The sequence below is a fragment of the Notamacropus eugenii genome, chromosome 7 (genome assembly GCF_028372415.1).
Source record: "Notamacropus eugenii isolate mMacEug1 chromosome 7, mMacEug1.pri_v2, whole genome shotgun sequence".
Taxonomy (NCBI): domain Eukaryota; kingdom Metazoa; phylum Chordata; class Mammalia; order Diprotodontia; family Macropodidae; genus Notamacropus; species Notamacropus eugenii.
The window spans coordinates 76,568,095-76,585,227 of NC_092878.1; the positions used below are offsets into that span (position 1 = coordinate 76,568,095).

Here is a 17,133-nt window from a genome sequence, read left to right on the forward strand (position 1 = left end):
AAATTAACATTCTATGACCATGTAATGTTTGCATGTCTTTCTTAGATGTGCAAATTGAATGATCTTAACATTTAACTTTTTTTCTTATGTATGAAGAACCCCATTATGATAGATCATTACTCTGTGGAGTTGGTTGTAACATGAGTTGGTACTGTCCCACTCCTGAATTTTGAAGAGGGAATGATAGCTCAAAATCTGTTGTAAGAAAAAAGATAGATTTTAGAACTAATTCAAAATCAAAGATTTGCCATTGATATATGTTTAAATCATTTTCTATCTACTGGTGAGTAAAATATTAAATGTTATTAGAGAGTAGTTAATTTTTGATTTAGGTCCTCAGTACTTCTGACACATGAGGTAAATAATAGAAAATTCCTGATGTGTCACATTGTTTGTTTTCAGCCAATCACAAGCCAGGATGTATTTTTGCATGTAATAATGGGGTTTATTGTTTAAAGAGGAGCTATAAAGTAGCACTTATGAGAAAGAGGGGACTAAGTTTCAGGGCTTGTTCATTGAGGTGTAGGGAAAATTAGCGTGGGTTGTTATACAGCATTTTCAAAGCTACTTTAACTTAGGACTCTGGAAATGTGTAACACTATCTTAATTATAGGTTTTAAAATGTAGTTCAGACTTAATTTAGTGCCTCTTGAGGTAAAAGCCTTCATCTCTGCTTTTACCTTTTGATGAAATAGTCTAAAGTAATAGACTGTTGAAAGAAAAGTCACCTAACAGTAAAGGATATAGAAAAACCTATGAAAATGTCATCAAGGTACTTGTCACCATCTTCACCAATCTTCTTCTCACCTGGGCCAATTGAGTTGGGAACTGTAACAGGTTCCTCTTGTTCGCTGGATGAGCTAGATAGTATTTTACATCTGTTGAGGAAAATATCCAATGATATTAATGAAATCAAAGGCATGAAGGCAGCAGTCTTAACAGTGGAAGCAAATCTTTTTGACTTAAATGTTAGAGTATCACAGAATGAAGCTAAAATTTCATCTTTGGAGGTTAAAATGAATGAATTTTCAACATCATCATCTGAATGCAACAGGCAATTTGAAGATCTTCAAGAGAAACTACAAGATTTTGAAACACAGTCAAGGACTACTGACATAAAAATAATTGGCTTCCTTAGGAACATTGAAAAAGGTAAACTTTTGAGTGCATTCTTCAGGTATCTGTTTTCTTACATATATCTCAACTCAACTTGATTATAGCAGCAATTCATTCAGACCTTTTTTCTCATGTGTTTCTAATGAGTAGATGTAAATTCTTGATGATGTGAAAGGAACTGGGTTTTAATTCCAGCTCTCTTACTTACATACTTACCTATGTGATCTTGGATGAGGCCTTAATTTTCTTATTTGTAAAAAATGAATTTGGACTACATTGATTAGTAAGGTTCTTGCCAGTTCTGAATCCTGTTAAATGAAACAGAAGCTTAGAATTTTTAGAATTCCAACATCTCTATGGGTTCTCTTCTCAAAATAATCCTTTCTAAGATTTAGAAGGAATAGTATAAACATTGCTTAGATATTTGAAACACCTTTAAAATAAATGTCATCTTTTTGTGTATTTATCTGAATGAACTTGATACCTAAAAGTTGTTAGCTATTGCAGTTACTTTATTTTCTCAGAAATGTTTTAGTATCTGAATGTATTTGGAATGAAAACTTCCATTCTCCTTTTTCTAGTTCTTGTGTCAGTTTCTCCAGGAGTAGGAAAAGAATACCAATTGCCTGAATTAAGAGAGAGGGGGTCTTTGTTTAAACTCATTGTTTGACATTTTGTGTTTGTGTGTCTCCTTGAGCCATTGTAACTTTTGAAGTTATTGAATTAATTTTGTTGTGCTTTGGTACTTTACTAAAGGTTATCATGCTACTTGAATATTGAAACAAAGCAATTTCTGATATTATTTTCAGGCATATTTTCACTTGTCACACATTTCAATAAAATTTGGCACATAGCTAGAAAATAGTTAGCTGTACTGACGTCTAAAGTACAGATTAACCCTTTTAACAAAAAATATAATTATCTTTCAGTTATCTTACTGATTTTCCATTTTACTCTATCCTGACTTTTTGTCCTCCTTTGTAATGGAAAGGCTTTTGTTTTACATCATTAATGTGTTATCTCAGTATCTTCTACATACAAGGCATTTACTATAGGTGTCAGGGATATGAAAAAGTAAAGATATATGGACTTTTTATCATCCATAAATTTTCAGTATAGTACAGAGAATGAAAATATAAGTGTTACATTCTCAGAATATTAGAGGGTAATAAGCCTATTTAGGAAACAAAGCAATTCAGCTTAAAATGCATCCTTTCTTTTAAAAGAGCCTAAAGTATTTTTATACTTCATCAGCAAAAAGAATACTCAGATACTGAATCTTAAATACGAAATTCTAATACTGATCCTAGCTTCTAAAATACTAATTCTTAAACTTTTTCATTTTCCACCTCAAATTTGTAGCAGAAGCCTGACACGACCTAGGTAGCTGTTTGGAGTGCTCCGATTTTCATGTCTTTATTTTCTCTAAATAATTTAAAAGTGGGATGAGGGGGAAAGGCCAAGGAGTTAAATTATTGGTTCATACTTTTTACATATCTTGCACCCACAGCTCCATTTTCTGAAACCCCTTTGGAATGGCTCTTTGATCTTCCTCTTTTCCATCTTTGGTATCCTAGTTTTGAAGTACTGACTTTAGGTCTTCTACTGGCAAAAAATCCAGCAATATTCTAAATTGCTGTGTTGCTGTTAACCCTAAATAATGCTTTCTCTCAGGTGATGCAAGGATGTGTTGTTGTGTTGGAATATGACCATCAGATTATTTTAAAGCTTTCAATCAGGAGAGTTGATACATTATATTCAAACATAGACATACTTTTCTCATAAAGTTAAACATGTAGGTATTGATTATTTTTGAGATTTAGTGAACTCTTCTTTTAATCCATGCTATCTTTAGGAGCTCAACAAAGGCAGTTGTTTTCCCGACTGCAAATTGACCCAGTAGTGGAGGAAACTTTACAAATGAGTCAAGGTTGGTAATAGCTTTAAATTTCCTTTGTGGTACTGTAGTTTTCAGATGGTAATGTGTTTTCTTTTGTGTATATGCATGTGTTGAGCCTTAGGGTCTAGGTTTTTACCTTTTCCTAAAGTTTTAGGATATTTAAAATTGAGTGTTTATATTTTTGGTCCCAGCTTCCATGATGTTGCTATATTTATAGAAAAAGTACATTTAAATGCAGATTCTTTAGTCAGGTGATGTCCTGCTAATGATTAGAGCTGTTTAACAGTGCAATAAAGTGCAGTGTGGTTATGTGGACAACTTGTGGTTCATTGTATTGAAGATTATGTCTTTTTCTTAGAGGTTTTTCTCTTCTTTACTGTTATTTACTTCTGTGGTCATCTTCTAACCCTTAATAACTTGACATACGAAATAGATTGAAGTAATTCCCATCATTTAAAAGCATTAAGTTCTAAGTTGCAAGTGGCACTTTGCAAAATGGATTAAATAGATTTGTGTTGTCTGAGTACTTGGTATCTTAAGGCAATATCTAGGACATTTTGTATAGCAATTAACTCTAGACAGTGATGGGACTGCTAACTAACCTCTCCAGGTTTTCCAGAGATTTTATATCTTTGAACTATTAATTACTGCTAGTAAAGTACTTGTGATACCTTAATTAGTACTTTTAAGAGAAATTGAATGCTTTGTGAAAGGAATATCAATCTTGTCTGCACATGAAGATGATCAGCATCCATAGGAAGAATGATTGGCATTATTACACTTCAGGTTAAAAATGTTCTAACTGGCTAAATATTTGTCATCTGTTTTTGAGATTCTTTGAATGGTGATGTTATATGCTGAACAAGCTTTTATGTAAAAGAAGGCCAAGTACTCTTTTAAAGGTTTGATTCTGGGAATAACAGGTATATTTAAGAGTAATTATGTATTTATGGCCATTTTTCTTGGGTCAGATTACTATGACATGGAATCCATGGTCCATGCAGACACAAGATCATTTATCCTGAAGAAACCAAAGCTGTCAGAAGAATTGGTAGCAACACCAAACCAGGAGTCTGGAATGAAGACTGCAGATACCCTTCGGGTTCTTTCAGGACGCCTCATACAAACACGGTAGCTTATTTTTCTTATTACAAGAAAGGCTCTTATAAATCAACCGAATCCTCCTAAATCTACCTTGTTTTTATTTTGTATTTATATTTAAGTGTATACATGTTGTTTCCCCTATTAAAATGTAAAGGCTCCATATTTGCTGGTGTCTTCCCCTTTTAGATTTCTTTCATCTCCTTTGTACTAGTTACTTGTGTAACTGTATAAATTGTGCGGTTTGTTTACCCCTGTGAGATTGTATAATCTTTGAAGGCAGGAACTGTTGAGCGGGAGGGGATTTCCTTGTATGCATATGGTACTTAACCAAGAATTTGGCACATCTTAAGCCCTTAATAAATGTTTGTTGACTGACTGTTACAGTGGACAGAATGCAGTGACAGATTTTGATTACCCTGATACAGTACCTTTTAAAAAATAATAACCTTTTAATCACTTGTAGTAAACTCCTTGAAAGAAGACTTAACTAGTCATTTCTTATTGGTAGCATTCTCAGCAGGTGAGAGAGTGATAGGCTGTTCTGAAGAATCCTTACAGTAGAAATTCTCAGCAAATTCTCAGTTTTAAAATGATATTCACGTTTTCTAAATTTATTGTATTTTCTGTTTGTCTGGCAGAGATCTTGTACAACCAGATAAACCTGCAAGTCCCAAGTTTATAGTGACGCTGGATGGTGTCCCCAGCCCCCCAGGATACATGTCGGATCAAGAGGAGGAGGACATAGGTTTTGAAGGAATGAAACCAGTAAACCAAACTGCATCCACAATCAAGGGATTCAAAGGTCTCCGCTCGCAGCAGTCACAGTTGATGAGCAGGCAGCTTGATGACCCTGATGGTAGTTTTTCAAATGGTGTGTTTGGAATTCAGATCATCCTTTTATAGGGAAATTTCCTGTGAAGAAAATCTTTTGATTGGAGATTTAAAATATTCTTGTGTATGTACAGAGATCATCCTTTCACTCTTTGTCAGAAGGGTTTATTGGGGAAATATGGATTCTGATTTTTTCATTTAGCTTTGCAAATTAGACAACATCTACTGTGAAAAGGGAAAACACCAGGCATAAAATCCAAATATACTCTTATTATTTTGAATGTTAAAACTGTTTGACGTACCTATTGAAGTCTGAAAGACCATACTTGGTATCTTTTTTTTTTTTTTTTAAGAAACTGTAAATTGATAAATTTCTGTCGACGTGCCAGTTTTCCTGGTAATTATAGAATTGGCCCATCTGTTGCTTATGGCAGTGAAATGCCTTGTGGTAGAAGGTTCTTGGTCACTAGTTCTGTTAGGAAAACATAACACTTAATTGAAGTGTCAAAAAGATGTGGTGTATAAAGTTGCCTGTTAATCATAGATGTACTTGAAGAGTTTTTGGTCCACTCTTTTGCTTTCAGGTAGGTGAATGTTTATCATCATTACTAACTTGTTCTCTGACCTAGTATACCTAATAGTGGCAACTTCATATTAAAAATTAACATTTTGATCAGAGAGAATGGCAGTCAAGTTCTCCAAACCCCTTAAAGGTTTATAAATAATCCTATGATAGGGGAATATATATTGAAACTAACAAAGATTTTAAAGTTGTGCCATTTGGAGAAATTAACTATAAAGTGAGCTACTTCTTAGTATGTATATGAAAATTAGTTGATTGTGCAAAAAATGTATCAGCAGGTATCCTGACTTTCACAGGGCGGGCTGCTTTCACAGGTTCTTTGATCTGCTTTTTTAAAAGAAGAGTAGCTTTTGAGGGGTCAACAATCACTTTAATCAAGCTCATGTATCATTCACTTAGTTCAGCAGAAAAAGTTAGCACCCTGAACTTCAGAGAAAATGCAGAGGAATCAAGATGAGCAGACAGTGCTTCCAGCTGCCTGACATAAGCAAATACGTACATCATAGATAACAGACAGTTAACTCTGACCATTACATACATAGTTACCAGAGAGAGAAGCACCAACACCTGGGTTTTTAAAGCCAGAGGGCTGCTTAGTGGCTTCCCAGAGTCTCACCTAGTACACAAACCTTCTTCCAAAAACTAAGGCCCAAAGTAAAAACTCACCTCAGAGTATTTATACATTTTTCAAAGCCAGAGGGTATCATCACAACCCTTGAGAACCAGTGCCTCATTAGGTGTGGACCTTCCTACAAATCTTCTCAGGCCCATTAATGGGTAGGGAAGATCTTCTTTAATCACATTATTTAATCAGAGGCACTTGATTATACTAAAACAAAAAATGTGTTATCAATACACTCCAAAGCTGCAAAATTGGAATTGGATGTTGTTGGAGCTAGTGTTTGTCTCCCAAGGGGCCCCCTTCCTCACCCCATTACAGGCTTTTAGTGGATGCTACATGACTACTTGTTGTCAACAGTAGATCTTTCAGGTATGGATTGAACTAGATGACCTCTGAGATCCTTTCTAATTCTAAAATTTTGTGAATTTGGATCATGAGAATCTGTATTTAAATGAAGCAGTTTATTGTGACTTTAGGATATCTTCTGTGATTCCATTGGGAAATCATGATTAGACTGTTAGTAATTGTCATGGAAGGGAAAGTAAATCAAAAATCTAATTGTAAGAATTTCCTATAAAAGTTGAAGGTAGCATTATCTAAATGTTAAGCCTCTTACAGTCAAAAGTAGAGGGGAGCAACATGTTAAGATCTGTGAAGATCTGATACTTTCTTGACTGTGTTAGGCTTAGGCTGAAAGAAGATACTTTTTGCCATATATTAGGCCTTGAAAATAGCTTAATATTGGATGCTGTTTCTGAAAAGTTCTTAAATAATTCCTTTAAATGTACCTGTAGATTTTATACCTTCTATTTTTTCAGGAAACATCCAGCTGCATTCAATATTGAAAGAAGCATAGCAGTTTGCATGTGTGTATGTAAAGGATAATGATGGTGTTTTTAATTATCAGCCATTATGAAAGAATTAATATAGATGAGTGTTAAGGATATGGGTCTCCCTACCTCTCTCAAGCACAGCTCCTCTCATTTATCATCAGTGTGGTTTCTTCTGGACAGCTCACTTTTCTGTCATCACAGATACTAATACATCAGTGGTTCTCAAGCTTTTTTTGCACAAGGCACAGTATTTTTCTTTGCTGTATGGAATTGCAACATGCTGAATGTTTAAGTTGGCAACTCTGTGGGAAAATCAGGAGACTCACACATGCCCATGATATTGCATATGTAAGTTCCATACAGTTTGATACACACCTAGCAAAGGCAGCAGCATTAACCACTACAACCAACAGAATGGGCATTTACATAAAATAACATTAATATAGTGAAGCCTTCAAAAGGAGCATTTTTATGGGAGATATTAAAAAAAGTTAACCAAAAAAAGCTAGTCATTTCTGGCATAACTTGACAGTCCTATCAAATACAAAGAAGTCTAGAGTAATTTCTTTTGAAATTACCCTCAAATACTAATAAAACTCTTTGATTTTCTAGTCAAGAAGCACTTGGATATGTTCTGTTATATTGTCTTTTAAGTTTCTTCTCTAACTTCTCTCATATATAGTAGAAGAAAGACTTCTGTTTTACTTTCTAATTCCTTTATTCTCTTATAGGAAGGGTATCACACAGTTCCCTGCCATAATGTATTAAAAATTACTTGGTACCTTTTGTGTTTCTATCATTGTTCTTTCTGGATGTGCTATTGCTACCTCCCACCCCTAGGAGCCTTCCCTTACTACAAAGAAAAGGTTAATAAGCAAAGCCATCAGACAGAGTAACCATGTCTGAGAGCCTCCATTACCTATCCACTCTACTAATCCCCTTCTTTTTCAGTGAAAAGAAGGTGGTGTATTTTATTTTTAAGGCCTTGTTATAATGTTTTGACTTTCATCTCTGCCTTCATGAGGGCTTCAAATAATTCTGTTCCAAATGTTGAGAGGTGCAACTGTTTCTCTAGCTCTGTTTCAGATTGTTGGACCTAGGAGTCTTCTTCCCCCAGAGTTAGAGAAGTCCCTGTGACCACTAACAATGTGATTTTGATGTGTTGTAAAGATGTTGTATGTGTTGGGGCACAGGTGAGGGCATTTAGTGGGTAGTGGTTTTTTGACAGTTGTGTGATGGGATTTGCACTGGGTTGATGTGTTGTGGCTGATAGAATTTGAATTTACTGCAACATTGAGTAAATATAATGTGTAGTTACTGTAGATCGTAAAGAAAGAAGATATACTCCAAATGAGACATGTAATTCATTGTATCTCCTTTGCTCCCCTTTTTAGTGTTGCTATTAACTTAGGAACTTTGGATGCAGCCAAGTCATTGTACTCTTGTTGCAGACACATATTTACTTAGAATCTTTTCTGTATTAGATGTTGTTGACAGAATTGATAAAAGTTGGACAATTGGTGGTATTTTTAAAAATCCATAATTAACAAGACACTTTTTGAATCTTCTTCCGTTCACAGTTGAGATGAGTGAATTGAACATCACACAGAAACCAGAGAAACTGCCAGAGCGCTGCAAGTACTGGCCTGCCTGCAAAAATGGGGATGAATGTGCTTATCATCATCCAACTTCATCCTGCAAGTAAGTGATACAAAACCCATCCTCATTTCTACCTCAGTCCCTGGCTGAGATACTGTTTAATGTGGGGTCAGGCTGTAGTTATATATATAGCGGAATGTGTCAGACCGCATGCGGGAGATAAGCTTTGCATCCTTTTTAGAGATGCTTTATTGGCCAGTGTTTAAACATGGTAAAAATACACTGAGATTTCTGGCTTTGTCTTTCAAAAGACCTTGTTACTTTGTAAGATCAATAACTGCTACAGTTTGTGTGTATTTTTTTCTGTATTCAATTGGACAGATTTTCAAGGCACTGAAATTTTTCTCTAAGCACCTAATAACTAAAGTTCTTATTAATAAAAGTTGCCTTTATTGAATAAAATAATGAAAGAAACACTGAAATTTTCTTTACTAGCCTAGTTCACTGTGGAACCAGCTTACTGAGAAGCTTTTAGTGAATTTTTTTTTTTATTGTTAAGTTTGGAATAGTATTCAGTATTGGTGTACTCCCTACAATTTTTGTTTTATAGATTCAACATCATGATTTTTCATCAGAAAGTTCTCCCATTCAATTTAAAAGAGGGTGTTCAGTTTTTCAAAATGCCTTTTTATAACTTTAATGAAAGATCATTGTACTATCATTACCTTTCTTTAGGGTAATATTATTCTTTTGAGATTTTTAGATTTTACTTTGCAGTTAACTCTTTTATTTTCATTCTCTCTCAAACCCACCCTCCCAAAAAAATGAAAAGAAAAACTCTTGTAACAGATGTTCATTGTCAAGCAAAACAAGGACTTAAATTCACCTTGTTTAAAAAAACATGTCTTAGTCAGCTTCTTGAGTCCGTTGCCTCTCAGTTAGGAGTGTTGGGAATGTGCTTTGTCACTAGTTCCCTGGAATTGTGGTTGGTCATTTCATTGATCCTAGTTCATAAGTCTTTTAAAAGTTATTTGTTTTTAGTGTTTTTACTGTATACATTTTTCTCAGGGCACAACTATTCTTTTTGCAAGTCAGGTACATAAATTGCCTTGAGAAAGTAGGGTCAGGACTTTAAATTAAAATGGTAATGTGAAGGTCCCTTTCAAGACCAAAGGGAAACACCAGCAAGCTCCTTCATCTTTAATCTTTCATCCAGCCCAAGAACTTTTTAAGCAGGACACATCAAGTAGCTGGGATTTAGCTCAATCCTTTAGTAAGTGGGGCCTGAAGCCAGCAGGATTTTGGCCCTTGCCTGTTGGAATTATAGTAGGGGACAAGCTAGCCTAGGCCTTTGGGGGCTCTCCAGGAAGGCCAAACCTTACAATCCTGTCAGAGCTGTAGCAGGGGATAGGGTCAGTTCCAAGTGGGTGAGTGCCTAGGGCAGTGGTTTTGGAGTTTTTTTGTTTGTTTATTTTTGGCATGGTCTCCTTTGACAGTCTGGTAATTATTTTATGCATTTAAAAACATTTTTTCTGAGAAAGGATAAAGTACATAGGATTACCAAAGAAAATTCTATTGAAATAGTTACGAAAATATTAAACAAATTCATGGACCCCAAAGAACCTCTGGTCTAGGGAGAGAAACAGTGTGTCATGGGCTGCCTTGCAGTTAGGGAGAGCCGAGACCAGAATGACCTCTTATCATACAGTGTCAGGCTTGTTAGGGCCACACATGGCATTAGAACCAACTCCTGGTTGAGGAGAAGGCAACAGAGAAGGGACCAAGCCCAGTTCCTATATTGGGCCACCAGAGGATAGAGGATAGAGCCTGGTCCTTGCCACGCCATCCAGAGGTGTCACAGGCCAGTGACGGTCATCTTGGCAGCTACATCCAAGAGTATGGAAAGGGTAGGAGCCTGAACTTGGCACAAAGTCTCATTCCAGGAACTGTGAGGCTAAAGTTGAGTAAAAGAAGAAAACTAGACATAATGAAGAAATAATAAAACCTGGGAAGATTTGTATGAACCAGTGCAAAGTGAAGGAAGCAGAACCAGCAGAACAGTTTATACAGGAACAACAATAGTGTAAAGATAAACAACTCTGAAAGACTTAAGAACTCCAGTCAATGCAGTGACTAACCACAATTCTTGGGGTCACGATGAAACATGCTACACACCTCCAGATGGCGCTGAATGAACTCAAGAGTGGCCAAGGGAGAAGGAGAGATGGAAGGAGAGAGTTTATAACTGAAAATAAAATCAAATTGAACTTTAAAAAAAGAAAAAAACTCAAATGTTAAGGCCAGAAGTTGAGCCTTAAGAAAAAAAAGAATGATTTGGCCACAGCCCCCAAGATTTGTTGGAAGAAATGAAGCAAGAGAATAAAAAAAGAAATTAGGAATATTGAAGGAAAAGTGAAGAGAAATATTTAGAACATAAGGTGAAAAAATAAGCCCAAGTAATGGACTCCCTAAAAGCAGAATAAAACAAATAGAATTCAGTGATTCAGTGAGACAAGAAATACTAGAACAGAGTTAAAAGATTGAAAAGGGGAACATCTGAGATAATAGTTATCAAAAATAAGTGATCTAGGAGGGGCGGAGCCAAGATGGCGGAGTAAAAAGACACACATATGCTAGCTCCAAACCCACAGCCCATAAAATATCTGCAAAAAAGAACTCCCAATAAATTCTGGAGCAGCAGAAGCCACAGAATAGTGGAGCAGACGAGATTTCTGTTCCAGAGAGCCCTGAAAACCTCTCACAAAAGGTCTGTAGCGCTGCGGACCTGGAGCCGAGCCCAGCGCTGCCTTGGCCGCGCAGCACCAAGAGGAGCAGATCCGAGCAGGCTGCAGGCACGGAATCTCCAGCAGCCCCGCAGGTCCCTCCACCCACAGGCCCCAAAGTTGGTGAGAATCTTTTTGGCTCACTGAGAGGGGAGGCGGGGTGTCTCCATAACTCAGGCCCCCTCGGGAGGCAGCAGCGGAGGCGGGAGCAGACAGGGGCTCCCCAAGCAGGCAGGAGCCCAGATCCATTGTTGACGGTCTCTGCATAAACCCCCTGAGGGAACTGAGCCCCATGGGGCAGCCCTGCCCCCACCTGAGCAGCTGAACTTAATCTCACACTGAATAGCAGCCCCGCCCCCGCTGAAGCCCTGAGGCTGGGAAGCAGCATTTGGATCTCAGACCCCAAGCGCTGGCTGGGCAGATCTGGAGGTGAAGTGGGTGTGAAGAGAATATTCAGAAGTCAAGTCACTGGCTGGGAAAATGCCCAGAAAAGGGAAAAAAAATAAGACTATAAAAGGTTACTTTCTTGGTGAACAGGTATTTCCTCCCTTCCTTTCTGATGAGGAAGAACAATGCTTACCATCAGGGAAAGACACAGAAGTCGAGGCTTCTGTATCCCATCCCATTCAATGGGCTCAGGCCATGGAAGAGCTCAGAAAGGATTTTGAAAATCAAGTTAGAGAGGTGAAGGAAAAACTGGGAAGAGTAATGAGAGAGATGCAAGAAGAGCATGAAAAACAGGTAAACACCCTGCTAAAGGAGACCCAAAAAAAGGCTGAAGAAAATAACACTTTGAAAAATAGGCTAACTCAATTGGCAAAAGAGGTTCAAAAACCCAGTGAGGAGAAGAATGCTTTCAAAAGCAGAATTAGCCAAATGGAAAAGGAGGTTCAAAAGCTCACTGAAGAAAATAGTTCTTTCAAAATTAGAATGGAACAGATGGAGGACAATGACTTTATGAGAAACCAAGAAATCACAAAATAAAACCAAAAGAAGGAAAAAATGGAAGATAATGTGAAATATCTCATTGGAAAAACAACTGACCTGGAAAATAGATCCAGGAGAGACAATTTAAAAATTATGGGACTACCTGAAAGCCTTGATCAAAAAAAGAGCCTAGACATCATCTTTCATGAAATTATCAAGGAAAACTGCCCTGAGATTCTAGAACCAGAGGGCAAAATAAATATTCAAGGAATCCACAGATCACCACCTGAAAGAGATCCAAAAAGAGAAACTCCTAGGAACATTGTGGCCAAATTCCAGAGTTCCCTGGAGAAAATATTGCAAGCAGCTAGAAAGAAACAATTCAAGTATTGTGGAAATACAATCAGGATAACACAAGATCTAGCAGCTTCTACATTAAGGGATCGAAGGGCATGGAATAGGATATTCCAGAAGTCAAAGGAACTAGGACTAAAACCAAGAATCACCTACCCAGCAGAACTGAGTTAATACTTCAGGGGAAAAATTGGTCTTTCAATGAAATAGAGGACTTTCAAGCATTCTTGATGAAAAGACCAGAGCTGAAAAGAAAATTTGACTTTCAAACACAAGAATGAAGAGAAGCATGAAAAGGTAAACAGCAAAGAGAAGTCATAAGGGACTTACTAAAGTTGAACTGTTTACATTCCTACATGGAAAGACAATATTTATAACTCTTGAACCTTTCAGTATCTGGGTAGTGGGTGGGATTACACACACACACGTGCACACACACATGCACACACAGACACGCACACACACAAACAGACAAAGAGCACAGAGTGAACTGAATAGGATGGGATCATATCTTAAAAAAATGAAATTAAGGGGTGAGAGAGAAATATATTGGGAGGAGAAGGGGAGAAATGGAATGGGACAAATTATCTCTTATAAAAGAGGCAAACAAAAGACTTTTTAGTAGAGGGGAAAAAAGGGGAGGTGAGAGAAAAACATGAAGTTTACTCTCATCACATTTGACTAAAGGAAGGAATAAAATGCACACTCATTTTGGTCTGAAAACCTATCTTACAATACAGGAAAGTGGGGAAGAAGGGGATAAGCAGGGTGGGGGAGATGATGGAAGGGAGGGCAATGGGAGGAGGGAGCAATTTGAGCTCAACACTCATGGGGAGGGACAGGATCAAAAGAGAGAATAGAAGTAATGGGGGACAAGATAGGATGGAGGGAAATATAGTTAGTCTTACACAACATGACTATTATGGAAGTCATTTGCAAAACTACACAGATATGGCCTATATTGAATTGCTTGCCTTCCAAAGGGAAGGGGTGGGGAGGGAGGGAGGAAGAGAAGTTGGAACTCAAAGTTTTAGGAACAACTGTTGAGTACTGTTTTTGCTACTAGGAAATAAGAAATACAGGTAAAGGGGTATAGAAAGTTATCTGGCCCTACAGGACAAAAGAGAAGATGGAGACAAGGGCAGAGAGGGATGATAGAAGAGAGAGCAGATTGGTGATAGGGGCAGTTAGAATGCTTGGTGTTTTGGGGTGGGGGGAGGGGACAAATGGGGAGAAAATTTGGAACCCAAAATTTTGTGAAAATGAATGTTAAAAGTTAAATAAAAAAAAAATTGATCTAGAAAATAGCTTGAGAAATAATTTAATAATCAGCCTAACTCCTTGAAAACCATGACCAAACTAAAAAACTGGAATATTTCAAGAAATCATGAAACTGTTCAGATCAGAAGTAGAGAACAAATTTAAAATAGAATCCACCTCTTAAAACAATTCTGAAAACTCCATGAATTGTCATAGCAAAAATCAGGACCTTTCCAGGTCAAAGAAAAAACAGGGTTTAGCATCTATTTTATGAGAATATCTTTATGCTTTGCTAGTATTATTCCACTGATTTCAACACTTGGAATGGAGTGTTACTCAGAACGTTAATGACTGAAGCTATTTCATGATTTGATTCATAGGCACTATATAATATAGGACTTAAAAGTTAATACATTTAAAGAGCATTTTTAATGTTGATTGTGCCTGGAATTTTTTTTTTTTGAAACAAGTCAAATATTGACAGCTTGGAGAAAACTATGACTTTATGTCATCTTTTCAGAAATGTCATATAATTAAGAACACCTACCATAAGTTATAGGAAGTAAGATAATTCTTTCAAATCCCTTGAACAAATGCAGTGCAAATGAAATGGACCTAAAAGAACAGATTAAAGTTGATGAGTAATTGTAATTTTTATTGCATTGGTTGTACAGAAATTCTATTTTCAATGCTATTAATAATTCCAGAGAAGTCTGATAGCAACAGTAAAGAAGCAGCTTTTATGACAGATGAGAAAATTGATTGGGAACAAGGCTGCTTTGGTAGCCTTTATTTCAGTAATTATTTCTGAAGAATGACACTTAAACACCTTTTATGTGTGGTTGCCCATTATTCATTCTACTTCTATGAGTAAAGATGACAGTAATTATTACTTTCTTAAACTAGCAAGATGCAGGGTAATTCCTAGACTGACTGTACTATCTTAAGTTGTCTAGAGCAGGAATCAGCTAACTATAGCCTACCAATTTTGTACAGCCAATAAACTGAGAATAGTTTTTTTATACTTTCAAATATGACAAACTTTATTTAAAATGTAGATGCCATCCTTAGCTCACCTACCTTACAAAACAGGCCATGGCCAGGTGTACTTAGCCTGTTCCTGATCAGTAGCATAGAATAATTATTAAAGCTAAAGCCAGGATTAATGGTTAGCAGCTCTTGGGAACATATTTTAATAGTAATCTTTATAAATGGACGTGTATTTTAGTGACATAAAAGCCTTTGTTCCATGTGTAGCTATTTGTGGTTTTGAATTCAATGAGTTATTGTGAAGATTCAGTTTCCAGAAGACAATATAACATTTGCGTACGTTTTGGGAAGCTTTGCCTAGGACATACTACAATCTTGTTTTGATTTTTTTGTCACCTAAAGTCTTCAAGACAAGGCTAAATTATGTTCAGATTACCTAGTTTACTTAAAGAAAAAGCATGTAGTATATTTTGGAAAGATGTTTTTAATGATTAAATCTTGTGGGGGGAGAACTGGATCTTTTGATTTTATTGGTGTAGGGAGAAAATTCAGTTTATTTGGATTAGCTGATTCCAAGTAAATAAAGTACTACTATCCCCAAATGTCAAGGTTTTAAAAATAGTTATACAGTCAATGTACAAAGAAAAGACCTTGTATCTTGTATTTAAATGTTACTTCCTTTATCATCTATGTTGGTCATGTATTTCTCAAAGCAGAAAAAAAAGTTTGTTTCCCTTCAAAGGAACTTTCATAATATACCAAGAAAGGATGTCTGTACTGAATAGTATTCATTTCTTTTTTTTTCAGAGCCTTTCCCAATTGTAAATTTGCTGAAAAATGCTTGTTTATTCATCCAAACTGTAAATATGATGCAAAATGTACTAAACCAGATTGTCCCTACACTCATGCCAGTAGACGAATCCCAGTGCTGCCTCCCAAACCAGGTGAGTCACTTTTGCATGTTGCCATTTGGAATTTCTGTTTGACCAGTTTTATGAGATATTACGGTATCTGGCTTAGGTTTCATTTTGGTTTGGAGGTTTTTTGGATGAAATAAATCATAGCTGAGCTAATTAGTGTCTTCATTAATTGTGTGCATGTGCATGCATGTAAGTTTAAAGCAGATACATCATAAGGAGAATTTTTCTCACATTTTTGTGTAATAGTAATAGTGTGTCCTAATTACCCTATTTCATTGATAATAACATTCTGCATTCTAAGAAACAGTGAAATAGTGTTATGTATTTAAGGGGACCAATTCAGTCAACTTTGGAAGAGCAAATAGAGGTAACCTGTTCTACAGAAGTCAATTTTAATAAAAATTTAAAACTTAATTTTTAGAAGCTATTTTTGTCTTGGTAATTAAAAAGATGTCCATCTTAGTTTAAAATTTTTTTCCATTTAAAAAAAATTGAGTTAATTACAAATTTCTTTAGAACATCCTGAATTCTTATTTTATCAACAGCACCAACGCCAACACCAACATCTTCCAGTAGTCAGCTTTGCCGTTACTTCCCTGCTTGTAAGAAAATGGAATGTCCCTTCTATCATCCGAAAGTAAGCTATGTTCTCCTTTTCTCTGAGATAGATTTTTAAAAAACTATTTTGGAAGAAAAATTACTTCGGAATAATTCCTTAATTTTGAGACATTCAAGGATGAAGGAATTTAACATCCTAAAAAATGTTTCCATTAGATCGAGTTCTTTGCTGGCTTTGTTGTAACAAAGCTATTAAAAATGTTTATGGTCGTTCCTTAGTTGTCTTTGTTTTATGTTTAATGTTTTCTTGGCCTTTTTAGCCCTTAAACATTTTCTTTGCTCTTTGAATGTGACTTGACTCAACCCTTTAATGTGGAAGTTAAAGTTGGATATATATATTTGTTTTGTAGGATTCTCTTGTGTCTTAATTTTACCGATGCATCATTTCACAAAGAACTCTAGATCTTCCATGTCATCAGAGGTGAAGATGTTGACTTAAATAGAGATAATTTACCCATGAGTTGAAAACAATGACTCTGATACCTCTGCTAGGACTCTGTTATTACTTATCACAGAGATTATGAATCCCGTTATCGGAAACATTTGTGTTTTGGAGACTTTGGAGCTAATGGAATTGCTTATAGCTTTTAGCAGTAAATTATTGACCATCGTGTATGATCCTCATGTTTTCTTCATTCCACTTGTATCTGTCTCAAGTTCAGTAGCTCACGTCTGTCAGATGCCAGCTTTTAG

The 17,133-nt window shown here is 36.2% G+C and overlaps 1 protein-coding gene across 7 annotated transcripts in view; it reads left to right on the top strand.

Moving 5' to 3' along the window:
* The window catches only part of ZC3H14 (zinc finger CCCH-type containing 14), a 49,882-nt gene that overhangs the window by 30,367 nt on the left and 2,382 nt on the right, over window positions 1-17,133 (top strand). For 4 of the 7 annotated variants that reach the window (XM_072625225.1, XM_072625221.1, XM_072625222.1 and 1 more), the window contains 6 exons: window positions 2,972-3,046; window positions 3,988-4,147; window positions 4,759-4,991; window positions 8,570-8,690; window positions 15,710-15,846; window positions 16,368-16,459. In XM_072625225.1, the coding sequence (XP_072481326.1) occupies window positions 2,972-3,046; window positions 3,988-4,147; window positions 4,759-4,991; window positions 8,570-8,690; window positions 15,710-15,846; window positions 16,368-16,459 (818 nt within the window). Of the gene's footprint in view, window positions 1-136; window positions 1,153-2,971; window positions 3,047-3,987; window positions 4,148-4,758; window positions 4,992-8,569; window positions 8,691-15,709; window positions 15,847-16,367; window positions 16,460-17,133 lie in introns of those variants that run through there. The other 3 variants (XM_072625226.1, XM_072625223.1, XM_072625227.1) reach the window with 2 other exon arrangements.